The sequence below is a fragment of the Taudactylus pleione genome, unplaced genomic scaffold, assembly GCF_031769625.1.
Source record: "Taudactylus pleione unplaced genomic scaffold, aTauple2 ptg000537l, whole genome shotgun sequence".
In the NCBI taxonomy this organism is placed as follows: Eukaryota; Metazoa; Chordata; class Amphibia; order Anura; family Myobatrachidae; genus Taudactylus; species Taudactylus pleione.
In genome coordinates this window covers 6,871,148-6,885,727 of record NW_028284939.1, presented here as the reverse complement: position 1 = coordinate 6,885,727, position 14,580 = coordinate 6,871,148, and the positions used below count along the sequence as shown (strand labels likewise).

General features: G+C 49.8%; 1 protein-coding gene across 1 annotated transcript; it reads right to left on the bottom strand.

Annotated features, from left to right (window-relative positions):
* Positions 1 to 2,971: 2,971 nt before the first annotated feature.
* On the bottom strand, positions 2,972 to 11,683 carry ORC6 (origin recognition complex subunit 6). The gene is made up of 7 exons (XM_088451122.1): positions 11,557 to 11,683; positions 9,567 to 9,696; positions 7,755 to 7,918; positions 6,884 to 6,973; positions 5,689 to 5,801; positions 5,449 to 5,523; positions 2,972 to 4,203 (listed from the first exon to the last, which is right to left on the bottom strand). The coding sequence occupies exons 1-7, from the start codon at positions 11,619 to 11,621 to the stop codon at positions 4,079 to 4,081; spliced, it is 762 nt and encodes a 253-aa protein (XP_088307248.1). The 5' UTR covers positions 11,622 to 11,683; the 3' UTR covers positions 2,972 to 4,078.
* Between the last annotated feature and the right edge of the window lie 2,897 nt (positions 11,684 to 14,580).

Here is a 14,580-nt window from a genome sequence, read left to right as displayed (position 1 = left end):
CCTTCGTCATCCTCATAAGGAGCGGACAGAGACGCCACCGGCCTTTTATGAGGCCGCATCACAGACTCCCCTTGCAACACATCTGACAAGTGCTGTACAGAACTCGTCAGGGAGTTAACCCACGCTGGCTCCTGAGAACCCCGGAGCGGGGAAATAGGGAGACTGTGGGGTACCACCAATTGTCGTGGGAACCCCTGCATGGGTGACGACACCACAGACTGCTGGGACAAACCCATCGAAGTAAACGCGGGCTGCGGAGCTAACTGGCCCACTAAAGCTGTTAACGCCTGAGCGAAACAAGCCCAGGGCGGCTCCTGTACCAGTGCTGTAACCGTAATAGGCCGCGCCATGGACAAACACTGCCGGCAAAGGCCCTCCACGCTACCCTCCCCCTCCGCTAACGGTACTTTGCACGTGGTACACTGTAGCCGGAGGGGAAAATCACTTTCAGACATGATGGCACCACGTATGTGACCTCTCTCACCAATTAAGTATTAAATAGGCGAGAGACCACCCTGCAGCACCGCACCGCAAGGGCTTTAGCAGAAAGAACAGGGACAGTAATAAAGCTGACAGTTTAGAGAAGAAAAGTTACAGGCAGCGCTAGCACAGTCACATACAATGCAGAGAAATAACAATTCCTGCAGTAACAGCGCTGATCACTCAACTACACAGACACAGGGCCTGGTAGGACACAGCGCTGCATACACAGACCTGAGCCACAGCGGAGGAGAGGTATGCGGGGGGACCCAGACCACGATGCTTCCTTCCAGACTTCCAGCAGCGTTCACCATGCGTTGCAGAGAAGATGGCCGCCGAGGAGCAGAGAGAAGCTGGCCTGGGGGAGGAGCGCTGACACAGGACCAGTCAGCACAGTGCAGAGAGGGCTGTGTGCAGCGGGGGAGGCGCCGGCTGTGAGACAGGGAAGGCGCGCTCCCCTGGCATGCATTTAACCCCTGGGACGCCGCAGCGCTACCGCTCTGCTGCGGTCCGCTGTCCCAGGGGGTAGTGGAAGCGCAGGTTGGTCGCCTGGCTCCACGCTGCAGCCAGTCCCCAGGGAGCCCCCTGCCTGGGGACTTAGGACCATGTGATCAGCGGGGACCCACCGCGGGACCCCGCTGCTTACCTCTGTCCCCCTTGAATCCGGCCATGGTCCGGAGCATCTGGGGTCACCGCTAGCTGTGACCCCAGACGCCCACCAGCATCCCCGGATCAGTACCGGCGTTCTGGTACCGGCGGGGTGTAGGGAAGACAGCATGGACGTCAGGACTGACTGTCCATGCTGTTCATCCAGATGTGCAGCCACAGCTGCATGAAGAAAAAGCTTCAGGGGCTCTTCTAGCCCCCACTCCAACAGGTGCACCCGACTCCGGCCGGGCACCAAACTAAACTGAGGTGCCTTGGCCCGGGGGCGGGGTATAGGAGGGGGACCTAGTGCATCCTGGGAGGCTGAAAGCTTAACTCTTTGGTGCCCTGCGACTGACGTCACACCTATACCCCAAGGTATCCTGTGGATACCCTATGGACCCTGAAGTAGAAATTTTTAATTTTAAAACAATGACTATTGTAGGTGGATATAAATGCTACCACTCTATCTCCATATTTATCATATGTTTCTGTTCCAAAAGCTCGTCTCTATTCATAATAACTTCCTCAAATGCTCTCATTACAATAGCGCTGGGGTATCCTCGCTGTTGAAAGGAATCTATCATATCATTCGCTTGTTTTTCTAAAGTTCCCAATTCTGAGCAATTTCATCTCAGGCGGAGGAGCTGGCCTTTAGGGATATTTCTCTTGCATGGGGGACGGTGTGCACTCTTAAAGTGCACATAAGAATTCGTCCTACTTCTTTTGAATAATTTGAGGTATACATTTTGTTATTTTTGACTTCTAGGGTCAACTCCTGGAAGTTAATATAGTTTATATAGCGCACACAGGGGGTCATTCAGACCCGCTCGCGAGCGGCAGGACGCTCGCAAGCGGGTCGATGTTCCCCACTGTGCATGCGCACGACGGAGCGAGCTCTGTCGTGCGCATGTGCGAGACCCGACGAGCGACGGGCTCACCATCGCTCCGGGTCTCGCACCAAAGGGGGCGTGCTGTCGATGTTGATTGACAGCACGCCCCCTTTGGTGGGCGTGCCTGCCAGACGGAGGCATTCCCATGGGAACGCCTACCATCTCAAACCGGTCCCACTGACATCACTAGTGATGTCAGTGGAAGTGATTTTGGCTCTGATAGAGCCAAAATCACTCCAGGGCTTGCGGCAGCGAGACCCTACCGCAGGGTCTCTGTCGCAAGCCCAATGGTCGCGATGGTCAAGACCATCGTGGCCATCATCATGGACGCTCGCTATAGCTGTGGGTGGTAACCCACAGCTATGCGAGCGTCCATGAGGACGCTCCAAAAAAAAAAAAGGTAGGAGGGTCCTGATTCAGAGCGAGCGCTCTGGTCAGAGCGTTCAGCTCTGAATCAGGCCCACAGTCTGCAGGGCATTAGAGAATATGTAACCATTCACATCAGTCCATGTCCCCAGTGGAGATTACAATCTATATTCCCTACCACATGGACATACATTCTAGAGTTCCCGCTAGGCTGTTCAAGCGGGACGCCCTGCCCCATTTCTAAAAGGGCAAAAAGTCCTCCTTCTTTAATCTCAACAGTAGTCTGAAAAACAAAACGACCCTCGGAGGCATTCTAATGTAGAGCCAATCGGTTTGTGCAAATAATTTCCCCCCTCCTGTACAGGTCATGTGACAGCATCTTGCACGCCGATTAGTGGATAGATCCAGTCATTCCCCAGAGTGGGGTGGGAGGCCTCGGGCTACTCTAATTGGTGATAAGCGTTAACCTTTCCCCAGGCACCTATTTATTTTTTTCAGGTTTCTTTCAAACATGGGCTCAATTTTGTATCCCTACAATAAACACCACAAAATGATTAGAATAGAGCAAAGATCATTGATTTATTTTACAAAATATATTAAAAAAAAAAAAAAAAAAAACACACGACAGACACAGTAAAAACATTTAATATTCGTAAATAAAAAACTGGTAGACTTTGTGCTATAAATTAAACGTGTAGCAATAATCAAAGCTGTCCAGGTACAAGACAAACAAACCCTAGCAGAAAATACACTGACTTAACAGTCAGGTGTAGACTGCCCTAAAATGCACTGTGTGAGGACAAGATTAAATAAAATTAGAGAACACAGAAAAGGGTAACAGTCTATCTTATTAAAAACAACTAAAAACTGGAGCTTCCTACATCCCCCTCCCGGACACTCTAGTATATCCCAGTTTTATTCATACATGTGATAACTCTGGATAAACTGATATAGGGAGAACTTTGCAGCACTTACTACAACTGAATGGAGGTGAAACATAACCACTAAACTGAGCAAAGAAAAGCAATGAAATCCCCACCATCTGTTCTAAGCAAGCGATCTATCGGGTGCAGCAATGCCAAATAGTTCCAGTTACATTCGCAGAGGAGGCAGACATTCTTTTTGGGTGGGGGCTGAACTAATTTTAATTAAATAGCAATCAATAAATTCACCAAGAATCGCTAACATCACAACGGTACTGCATGACCAATACGAAGGCGGCATTGGTTCCTAGTGACCGGATATCCATGGGAATGGAGCCCATTTGTTCATTGTAGAACCACAAAAGTAACACGCAATATAAACAGGATTCTAGCAAAATGTATGATTATATATTCAACTATGATGAGGCATCAGAATGTAGGTATTTTTCTCATTTTAAAACTGGGAAAAAAAAATTCTGGGTGTTCCGTAGCAAGAATTGTATATATCCTAAAACACACCATCATTAGCGCACATAAAAAAACAAAACTAAAAATCAACCGCGGCCACAACTAAACAGACAACTAAGAGGATTTGAGCTGTATTCTGGTGAGCGGTAGATGTACTGAAGTCCTGCATGGCAGCATCATAAACAAAACAGCCGTTCCTAGTCTTCTTACCAAGTTTAGTTCATTTAGCAACAGAGAGGTAAGCGCAGCATTTCTGTCCATGGCTGGAATAAAACACTGCAATCGTGTCCAGCCGCGAGGAGGTTACTCCGGGTTGCCGGCTTTGGCTGCATTCTCCAAGATTTTTCTCTTCCATTCTTCATAGTCTCTCTCTTTGGTTGCCGGCTCGGAACACGCTTGTTTACGGGGGACTTCATCCTCATCAGATTCTGTACAGATGGGAGTCAGAAACAAGTTATAGGATATTACTTATTACATAAGTATATGTGGGTATAAGTGGGTGTAAGTTTGCCAAGTAGACTATCCTGCCAGCAGTGGTTAGAGTGATAGTATGATCAGCGTGCATTTGTATGTATGTACACACCCCTATATAATAAAACGGACTGCTGCTCGAAATTGTCACATCATATTTGCATGCACGTATACGACACACCTAACACACATGGTGCGCACACATGCTGAAAGAAACATCTATTTAAAAAAATAAAAATAAAATCGGCTAAGGTTCCACATGTCCCCAACATGCGCAGCAGTGGGGGATGTTGCAGGGAATAACATATATATATAATTTTTTTTTTTATACACACGCAAAATAAAGTACAGATAGCCTTCCCTAAGTATGTTTCCCAAAATGTATCCAAAGATAAATAAGTCTATGTGCACTTTGAAGTTTTGTACCACAATAAATGGTATAAAAAAAAAAATTGTATTGTCTAAATTTCTAACTTTAAAAAAAAAAAAAAAAAAAACGACAATTTTTTTTTTTTACTTTGTTAACAGTTGAAGCACACTGTAAACATATCATATCCCATGCTGCCATATTACATCAAACTTAGGTCAAAGCATGTACACCACCTCCACCACTAGAGGCGCTGTGGCAGAGATGATCTGGGTGTTGTTTCCTGTACGAGACACTGTGTGGGTCTAATGTTTTCTTGTCTGTAATTGGGAGTTATTACGATGGGACTACGTTCATGATGCAGACAGCGGGGATTCTGGCGTCCACAATGCCGGAATCCCGAAAGTATGTACTGGGCTTATGGGGGATGGTTAGGCTTAGGCACCAGGGATGGTAGGGTTAGGTTAGTATACTTACAGCCATCGGGATGGTAAACTGGTCGGGATGCCGACATCGGGATTCTGACTGACGCGATCCTGAGCGCCGGCATCCCGTACCTAACCCATTACAACATATGGAAAACACCATCTCTATGATACCGCTCTCCCACGCGTAAAGGAGACTAGCCTATTGACATTCACAGGCCAGCCAACTGACCTGCGGCAGGAACAATGGCTCCCTAAGTGTGGGACAGACGTCGCGATTATGCCAATAACAAGGAAAAAGGTTAAATATAGGCATCATGTGTCCCGACTGATTAAAGATTTTTGACTTTCCACAAAGTAAAAAAAAAAAAAAAGTGCGTCTGCCTTCTCCTATAGTGGAGAATACTCACCAGGGTCCTGCTCCACACATTCCAGCAATGTCTTCTGCCTTTTCCGCGGCTGCTGTGTGACTGCGACATTCTCCTCTGGATTTCAGGAGAGAATCATGGTCAGAATGGAGGAACTTCTCATCACAGTAAGCAGGACACAAAATCCCACCCATCCTCAGTACATATATTAGTGGCCACTGTATAATACAGTGACTGATAAATAGAAAAAAAATAAAAATCTATAAACTGTGCGGTACTCACGGCAGATATGTGCGCCAATTTTCTCCAACTGAAGGCACAGGCGCTCAAAGATCCCTTTCTTCACTCCAGATGTAGCCAGTAACTTCGACTTCTCCACTTTCAACTTCATGCACCTGGAACACAGTTCACGGTTACATAATAGATGAAAATGCTATTTAGTACTCACAGGGAAGGTTCATAATCTCTCACTCCTATTACTAGTCATCTCAACACTGCAATATATCCCAACCTGGGTGCCAGGTAAGCACCCACCAGCCCTTATTCCTCAGTGACACATCAGGATGCCTGTCCCATCTCACTGCTCAGCCCATAACCCTGCCGAGCCACTGCTCAGCTCGAGCAAATGAGAACTAAAGATGGACTCCCCCCTCCTGCCTCATCTCACTGCTCAACCTGAGCAAACCAGGACTAAAGATGGACTCCCCCCTCCTGCCCCATCTCACTGCTCAACCTGAGCAAACCAGCACTAAAGATGGACTCCCCCCTCCTGCCCCATCTCACTGCTCAACCCGAGCAAACCAGGCCTAAAGATGGACTCCCCTCCTGCCCCATCTCACTGCTCAACCCGAGCAAACCAGGCCTAAAGATGGACTCCCCTCCTGCCCCATCTCACTGCTCAACCCGAGCAAACCAGGACTAAAGATGGACTCCCCTCCTGCCCCATCTCACTGCTCAACCTGAGCAAACCAGGCCTAAAGATGGACTCCCCTCCTGCCCCATCTCACTGCTCAACCCGAGCAAACCAGGACTAAAGATGGACTCCCCCACCTGCCCCATCTCACTGCTCAACCCGAGCAAACCAGCACTAAAGATGGACTCCCCCCTCCTGCCCCATCTCACTGCTCAACCCGCGCAAACCAGCACTAAAGATGGACTCCCCCCTCCTGCCCCATCTCACTGCTCAACCCGAGCAAACCAGGACTAAAGATGGACTCCCCCCTCCTGCCCCATCTCACTGCTCAACCTGAGCAAACCAGGCCTAAAGATGGACTCCCCCCTCCTAACCCCCAAAAAAGTATAAAAGGATATTATTATATAGATCTCCATATACTATCACGTCCTCTTCTTGTCCAAACATGGTCATTGAGATCTTGGCTGATGACTGGGTAGCCTGTGACAGGGCTACAATGAACCCAGCATACGGACTTTATTGTTCATTAAATGAGTAAGTGCATGTGGCAGAAGCACTTTGTACCTGCATGCAGCATACAGAGAGGCAGCGATAAACAAAGGTTTGGATAAATCGAGGTCTTCCTGCTGAGTCTGGGAAAGGCTGGCCTCATACCTGAAAAAGGAAATGCATACATTTAGATATAGAAATGGACAATAATTTCTGCTGAAGACCAAATAATTACCATTGGGACGAAGGGTCCAAAACTATGAACTTGGTGAACTGCACGATGCACTTGGACATTACCAGAAACCCAAGGACCGGGCAGGTGTGTGCCAGGGGATAGCCGGCAAGTTATTAAAGGAGGGCAGATCACTAACACAGTTAGAGGCAATCTGTAGGCCACCCTAATGTCCACGAGAAGGCAGCCTAATAATTCTGTGAGAACCAGTAACGTCACCGAGATACCAGACACTTGGTGCTTCATGTCTGAGAAGAGGTCAGTAGTTCCTAATGGATGCCTAAGGGTTACACTTGAATTGACCATTTATCTTACGGGCGTGTCCGAGGAGTGGCTGTGGAATCAGACGTTTAATCGGGTACATTGGAAGCAATACAATACAGATATTCAAGCAACTGGCATACGGTTGGTGCATGTTCCTTTAGTGCTTCCGATAGTTGCGACTGCAGCCGCTAAAAGTGGGCGTTCCAGTCCCTGCGCAGTCAGACGCAAGGATGTACACCAGGGGAAGGGCTGATAACATTAGCATAGTCGCAGGCGTGACTATAGCAAATAACTCGCTCGCACTAGTGTCCGACTCAGAATCAGCTCCATTATATCTAAGGGAGTACTGACTGTATTTAAAAAGGTAAAAATGGAAATTAAAAAAAGGGCAGAAAGGAAGGGTTCACCCTGTGCTAGTTACGTAGCCCAGGCGATACAATGCATTCTGACCTGTTCAGGATTCTGGACGCTGTGCTCACTGCCTCCACGCAGCCATGTTGTACTGCCAGGTCCCTGATGCCCAACTTGGAATTCACTCCCAACAAACACTCAAATGACTTCAGACAGCTGTGATACACTTTCTTATTCAGCCCCGAAAGCCGGACCAGATAATCCTGCAAAGCAGAACAATTACACACTGGACAGGGCAGGAGCGGTACCAAATGCCATAATGCAAGTGGAAAAAATGCCAAAGATTTAATTTAGCGTTCCCGCTAGGCTGTTTCAGCGGGGTGCCACGCTCTGCCCCATTTCTAAAGGGCAGAAAGCACCCTGCCCCCCGGCGCCCCGCTGAACCAGCCTTCAGGTTCTGTCCCATCCCGCAGGCCGCAGTGTCCCGCAGGTGGGGAATGCAGCGGTCACAGCCAGTGAATCGACGCTGGGCGCATGCACCCATTTACAGTGACCACATAGCTTAGGGGCTGTCCCCAAGAGTGACAAGAAGGGGACGCGTCATAAAGAGTGAACACTATAATTGCATGTGAAATAACACGTGACCATGATATATACTGTAGGAATCGGTATGTAATGCTGGCGGATGTATTAGTGGCAGACTAAATACCGATGCTGGAAACCGAACTGTCAGGATCCTGACTGGGGTTGGTAAGTGCCCCCCCCCCCCCCCTAGTCGTGCCTAACCTTAACCCGGTGATGTCTTACCCTAACCACCCCTTCCCACACACAAAACCTAACCCTCCCGGAGGGGTGCCTGACCCTAACCTAATCCTCCCCGAGTGGTGCCTAACCCCAAGTCCCCCTGGGGGTGCCTAAAACTAAGCCCCTCCCTCCCCCCTCCGCAGCTAACAGGCTTACCTTCGCTCGGGATTTCGGCGTCTGTCTAAAGATAGGCGTCGGGATTTAGACGCCTATCTTTAGTACAGAGCCCGGCTTCCAGTGTCGGGATTCCGGACGTCGGTAAATAAACTGCATCCCATACTGTATATTGTAGTGACTTGCACAGCTCCAGCCCTTGCTGCCTGGGAGCGCTCATCTCTTGCAGTTGGTGATGCTCAGAGATAGAAACAATTCTGTTTTACTAGAATATTGGACCCATCATTCGAGAGTTCTCCCACTGCACTTACATCGGCCACGGGACACCTTTGGGTGATCCACAACTCTCATCCCTTCCTGCCCGCTGTCTCCTTACTCCGCCCATGATAGTAGGAGGAGGGGCTGTCACAGAAACATGTTATAAGCAAAGTCTGACTTAATAGCTATTCCGTCAGGCAAGGACAGTGAAAGCTGTACAGTTCACCTTCCACCTACAGTATACTCAGTTTTCTTCATGATTAGTTCCACTTTAACTTTTAAGGGGGCGATTCATTTATTTTAGCAGCGGCTATTTCTTTTGGGCGCCCGATGGAGCAATTCAATTGTTGCTCCGTTCGGGTGCTAATAGTCGCGGCTGCACATATTCCTGCTCGCAGCCTCCCAACGTGGCGAGCAGAAATGTACGATAAGTCGGATGTTTGGGTGCTCAAACAGGACTTTAGAAGGGGTTCGCTGCTATATGCGGCTAAACCCCGTGCTTTTGGGCGCACACACAAGGCACTGGTGACCGAATGGAGCAACAATTGAGTTGCTCCATTGGTCGCCCAAAAAACATTTGCATCACCCCATAAAAGGCTAAATTAACAAAACAGTGCAAGCAAGATATACATGCTAGGCCATAGCGCAGCCGGATAACAGACAGGTTGCAATGTGCTAAAACAGCGCTGATTCTTTCTGTGCCATAAACTACTAGAGACACTCGGGTGACCTTACCTTGTCAATGGGGTGATTCATAGAGGTGGCTGCCAGCTGGAGACACATGACTGCGTTACTGGTGGCCGTGGTCAGAGCGGAAAGGCCGCTGCACTTCACCTGCGACAGGCGCAGGAACTCCTCCGCTTTCCTAAAAGCGCAGCAGACATCACATGACTATAGAGCACAACCACAGCGCCTCTCGCAACTAGCTCACATGTACGACTCCCATATTTAATAACGTATACAGAGAGCAGAGGAATGTGGCGTACATAAGTGTGTATATAGCGTTATATATTCCTGGGAAAAGCAGCTTTTATCACCCCATATTATGCAGCACAAATGTTAAGGGAACTTTATAGCTCAACTATGTAGCACATTATTATACAGAATTTACAGAGCATCAACCACAGGACCAATGATAGAGCCCTGCATGCAAGAGGCTACAATGTCTGTACTTAACAAAGTATGTCCATCATCAATGGCAGGAAACCATCAGCGCCGTAACTAGACTTTCTGGTGCCCTGTGCCAGAGAGAGCATTGGCGCCCCTCCCCCATTTTTTAAATAGGGACATAAGACAGTGCACAGTTCGCACTACCCTAGTTACGGCCCTGGAAACCATCAATAGTTTACACCAGTGGTTCCCAAACTCAGTCTTCATGGCACCCTAATGGTCCAAGTTTTAAGGATATCCATGATTAAGCACAGGCAATTTAATTAGTACCTCAGTCAGTGTGATTCTACCATATGTGCACAAACATATCCTTAAACCCTGGACGGTTAGGGTGCCTTGAGGACAGAGTTTGGGAAACCCCCAGTTTACACCATTGATGGCCATCACTGCAACAGCTCTTACAGTGGGAGGTGGGACTTGGCAAGCAGCAGGCCAATCAGGAGGAAGCCCTATGCTTAGGGCCTCCCATGGCGTTGGTTAAAAAAAAAAAATTCTGCCATCGATGATCATTAAATGAATACATACAAACATGCAACTAGTTATCAATTTCACGCATGGCCACATTGCAAAACAAGCATGCCCATATTCAGTCCATGTTTCTATAGCCGATCTGATAACCTGGACTAGGGCTCAACTGAGTACATGGAATCAGTATGATATACCGCCGGCATGTCCGGCGGTTCAAATCCTGACAGCGTCTGCCCGACACAGGAGGAACTCCTGATCGTCTAGAGAGGTATGGATAACTAATCCAATTCCATCCCCCCCATTATCCTCCTTAGGGGTGCCTAACCCCAACCCCCCCCCCCCCCTCTAAGTGCCTAAACCTAACCCCCCTTCCCCGCCACCTAACCCTAAGTCCCCCCGGGAGCCCTAAACCTAATCCTCCCCTCCCCCACGGCAGCAGCAGCCCTTCGATCGGGATGCCAGGCGCCGGTCTCCTGGCATAGGTAAAATGACAGGCGTCGGGATTTCAACACCTGACATTTAACCCTTGCAGGGATTAAGCAGTCGGGAAGCTGGCATGGCATCCGCCGGCTTCCCAAGTATATGTAGGCACCAATCCAGAGCTGGGAATAAAGCAGAAAACGAATTGGGGAGTAACTTTTCACCTTGGCAAAAACATGCTGAACTGCAGGTGAGGTAGATTTAACATGCAAAAGCAGCCAGTATCTACCCTGCATGCAAAAGCAAGAAAATATAAGTTAATGTGCACCCTTTGCATTGCATCATGGGTTGTGAAAGACCAAACTCACTTTGTTTTTTATTTCATTTGCACAAAAGTCCCAACTTAGAAATTGCCCCCTTCCCCTAAATACTGTTCTGTAGCATATAAGCAAGGGGTTATTAAAGGCAGGGCAGGGATCCGCACAGCCCCATCAGATCAGTAACTGGGGTCCAGGAGCTTCTCCCTGTGCACCACAAGCGGTTCTGCAGCATCTCCGGCCGAGGCAGCCGCACATGCTGCAACTCTCCAACTACACTGTGACCACTAGAAGCAGAGCACTGCGCCTAACCCCGGGACTACGCCCAAAGGGGCTTCCCAGGCACCTACCCCAGGACCCGGCTTGAGGTGATCCCCAGTTTCGGTGCCACACGCCGCAGTGTCTCAGCCTCCATGATGATCTGCTGCTGCCGCTGCTGGCGGGAGAGAAACTCGCGGCAAAAACGCACGGCTCTCGCAGATTGGTCGCTGCGATTATCTCCTCCCACTCAAGCTGCGATTGGAGGGGAGAACGGGGGGAGGGACGCTGCGACGGGATAAGGGGTGTGATCTTAAGATCCCCGTCCAGTGGTGGTCATCCTAGCGATGGATTTTAGCTGGCAATATAAAACCATCGATTGTTCTGCTACGATGGTTGTGTGCCGCGTATGCGCAGATCTCCGCCATCGGTCCGGCTCCGTTGTTTTCAAAACATACTGTGCCCGTACCCACGATATCGATGATGGGCATCATCAGTCCTAGACCATCGATGGATGAAACTCGGCGATGGCCATACCTAGTAGTTCTGTATTGTTAGTATAGTGGTGTGATATTATAATACCGTAACCATTGTACAACATGTCCCCCAGACTTTGGGCCTTATTCAGCAAAGATCGCAACTGCTAATACACACGCAATCAGACGATTGTTGCGTACTGTGCATGTGTATGCATCACAGTGCGTGTACGCTAACCGGCCACTGCGATCGGGACTGCGATCACAGTGACTACGCAGACCCATCGGTGGTGACGCGGTGGTCGGGTTAACACAGGCGTGCCAGTGTGTTTGAACGCCTTTGCAGGGGCGTGCATAAATTATCCACTGCGATGCCGTACGCAGTTGGAGTACTCAGTACGTGCGATGAGGTTAGCAATTCCTGAGTAAGGTCAGAGCTTGTGCAAGTGTGCGTGAGGCTGCCATGGTACTCTGTGTTACCGATGGTTTCACAGACTTGCTAAACATTACGGATGTGTAAGGTAAAGTGAGCTTCCCTATGTAGTCCTGCGGCAGCTTAGCAATTGCAATGGATTAGCATAATATCGCAGTGAGACGGTGTGCGTAATCACTATTGCATTCGCAGTTGTTATCCATAATGAATCAGGCCCTTTATCCATTTCCCACAGAGCCTTTTCACTTATAATAATACTCTGCATCTGTTTTTCCTACTTATTTTCCAATTGCAATATCCTGAGGTTGCAAGGGAATTTTTTACTTCGTCGGAATCAAATTTAGTGGTTGTCGGGATAATCAGGGTGGAACGGTTTCCGATTAGGTGCCAATTTTCCTGTACAAGTGTACAATTGATATTCATTAGAGGGGTTAATTTAATATAAATAGCGAAATAGCGTTTTTTACACTTTGGGGTCTATGTACTTAGGGTCTTATTCAGAAATGTGCGCTAACTCCATGGTTAGCGTACATCTCCGATTGTGAGAGGACTGCGTATGTGCAGCCCTCCGTCTGCGAGTCTGCTTGCGGTGTCTTCCAGCCGTTTGGAAGGTGTTCCCGGAAACCGGGGTGTGTTGCCCCCGTTTTCCTGGGAGGGATGAGGCCAGAGGGTCTCATTCAGACCCGCTCGCAAGCGCCTATGCACTCGCAAGTGGGTCAATGGTGAGGCCCTGTGCACGCGCAGCGGCTGCACTGCGCACACGCAGACCCCGAAGCGAGAGAGAAATTCTCTCGCTCCGGGACTCACTACAAAAGGGGCGGCTGTCGATGGTGATAGACAGCTCGACCTGTTTTGTAGGCGGGGTGGGGGGGTAGCTACACAAACGGAGGCGTTCACGACGGAACGCCTGCCGTTTGTGGGCGGCCCCACTGACATCACGAGTGATGTCAGTGGTGAGCTTCCGGCTCTATTAGAGCCGAAAGCTCACTGGGGATTGTGGCTGACGAGACCCTACCACAAGGGTCTCGTCGCAAGCCCCGATGGTCGCGATGGTCTTGACCATCGCGACCATCAACCTGGCCGCTCGCTAAAGGTCACGCACAGCCTAGCTAGTGGCCAGGAGGCCGGCTCTAACAATAGAAGCGTCCGCACTCATTCAGAGCGAGCGCTCGCATTTTGCGAGCAGCTCTGAATGAGGTCCAGAGTCTGTGAAGGTGCACGGAGACTTCCTTGCCTTGCAAGCTGCCAGGAACCGGCCAGCAGGGTCGTCTCCAGGGGTCTGAGCACCCTGTGCCGGCCCGGTACGTAGAGCCCTGTAATTGCGCGCGCCCGAAATTGGGGGGCGTGACCTCATTTCCATAGGCCACGCCCCCTGTGTGACGTTATTTGGAGGCGTGCCCGCAAATAATGTCAGGCTGGGGGTAAAGCCCAGCCCTCTGCCGTCAGTGAATGGATCCCGCGCGCACACCTCGGGTGGTCCGACACCGCTGCAGAGGTGGGGGTCCCCAACCTCTCGATTTGACCACCCGCGGGCCACTTCGGCCCACGGGTAGAACAGTACTGTTCCGCTGAAATCGGGATGTTGGGGAGGGGTGCTCCCTCTATGGGTGGCGCCCTTGTACAACCGCACTGGTTGAACACCCCTAGAGCCGGCCCTGCCGGCCAGGCTGCGGGAAGCTTTAGCTCCCGCAGCTTGACCAAAGGGACATTGACAACAATCGCGAGTTGTGACTGTTCCAATGGTGACTCCAGGCTGCGACATCGCTGGGATCACGCAAATGCAGCAAGGAGGTGTGTGACAACTCCTTCTGCATTTGCATTTTAAATGGACGGAATTGTACAGCCACTTGTATGCTGCTTGTGTGCCGCTGTGCAATTCCGTCCATCTCTGAATTAGGCCCTTAGAGGCTTGATGATGAATATACATCTCCGATGCTTAAGTAAGGGCCTGTGTCTGCGCATAAGCAGAACGGGTCCTGCAATTACGCACACAGACTTCCCTAAGCTGCAGCATGATTGACATGCTGTGGCTTTTAGGGGGCCGAGAGGGCGGTGGCTGGTCACCGTTCCCCGTTTTCTGGGAGAGACGAGGCCAGAGTCTGCTACGGTGGACGCAGATTCCTGGCCTCTGATGTGACCAGCACCCGGTCAGGCTGCGGGAAGCTTCAGCTCCCGCAGCCTGACCAAAGGAGCAACCATCGCGACCA

Bases quoted from the DNA above. Each gene is read 5' to 3' on its own strand.
- ORC6 (XM_088451122.1), bottom strand. From the start codon at position 11,621: ATGGAGGCTGAGACACTGCGGCGTGTGGCACCGAAACTGGGGATCACC. The intron at 7,919-9,566 runs GTAAGGTCACCC...TCTGCTTTGCAG, and splicing joins TGAATCACCCCATTGACAAG to GATTATCTGGTCCGGCTTTC. The intron at 5,524-5,688 runs GTGAGTACCGCA...CCTGAAATCCAG, and splicing joins AATTGGCGCACATATCTGCC to AGGAGAATGTCGCAGTCACA.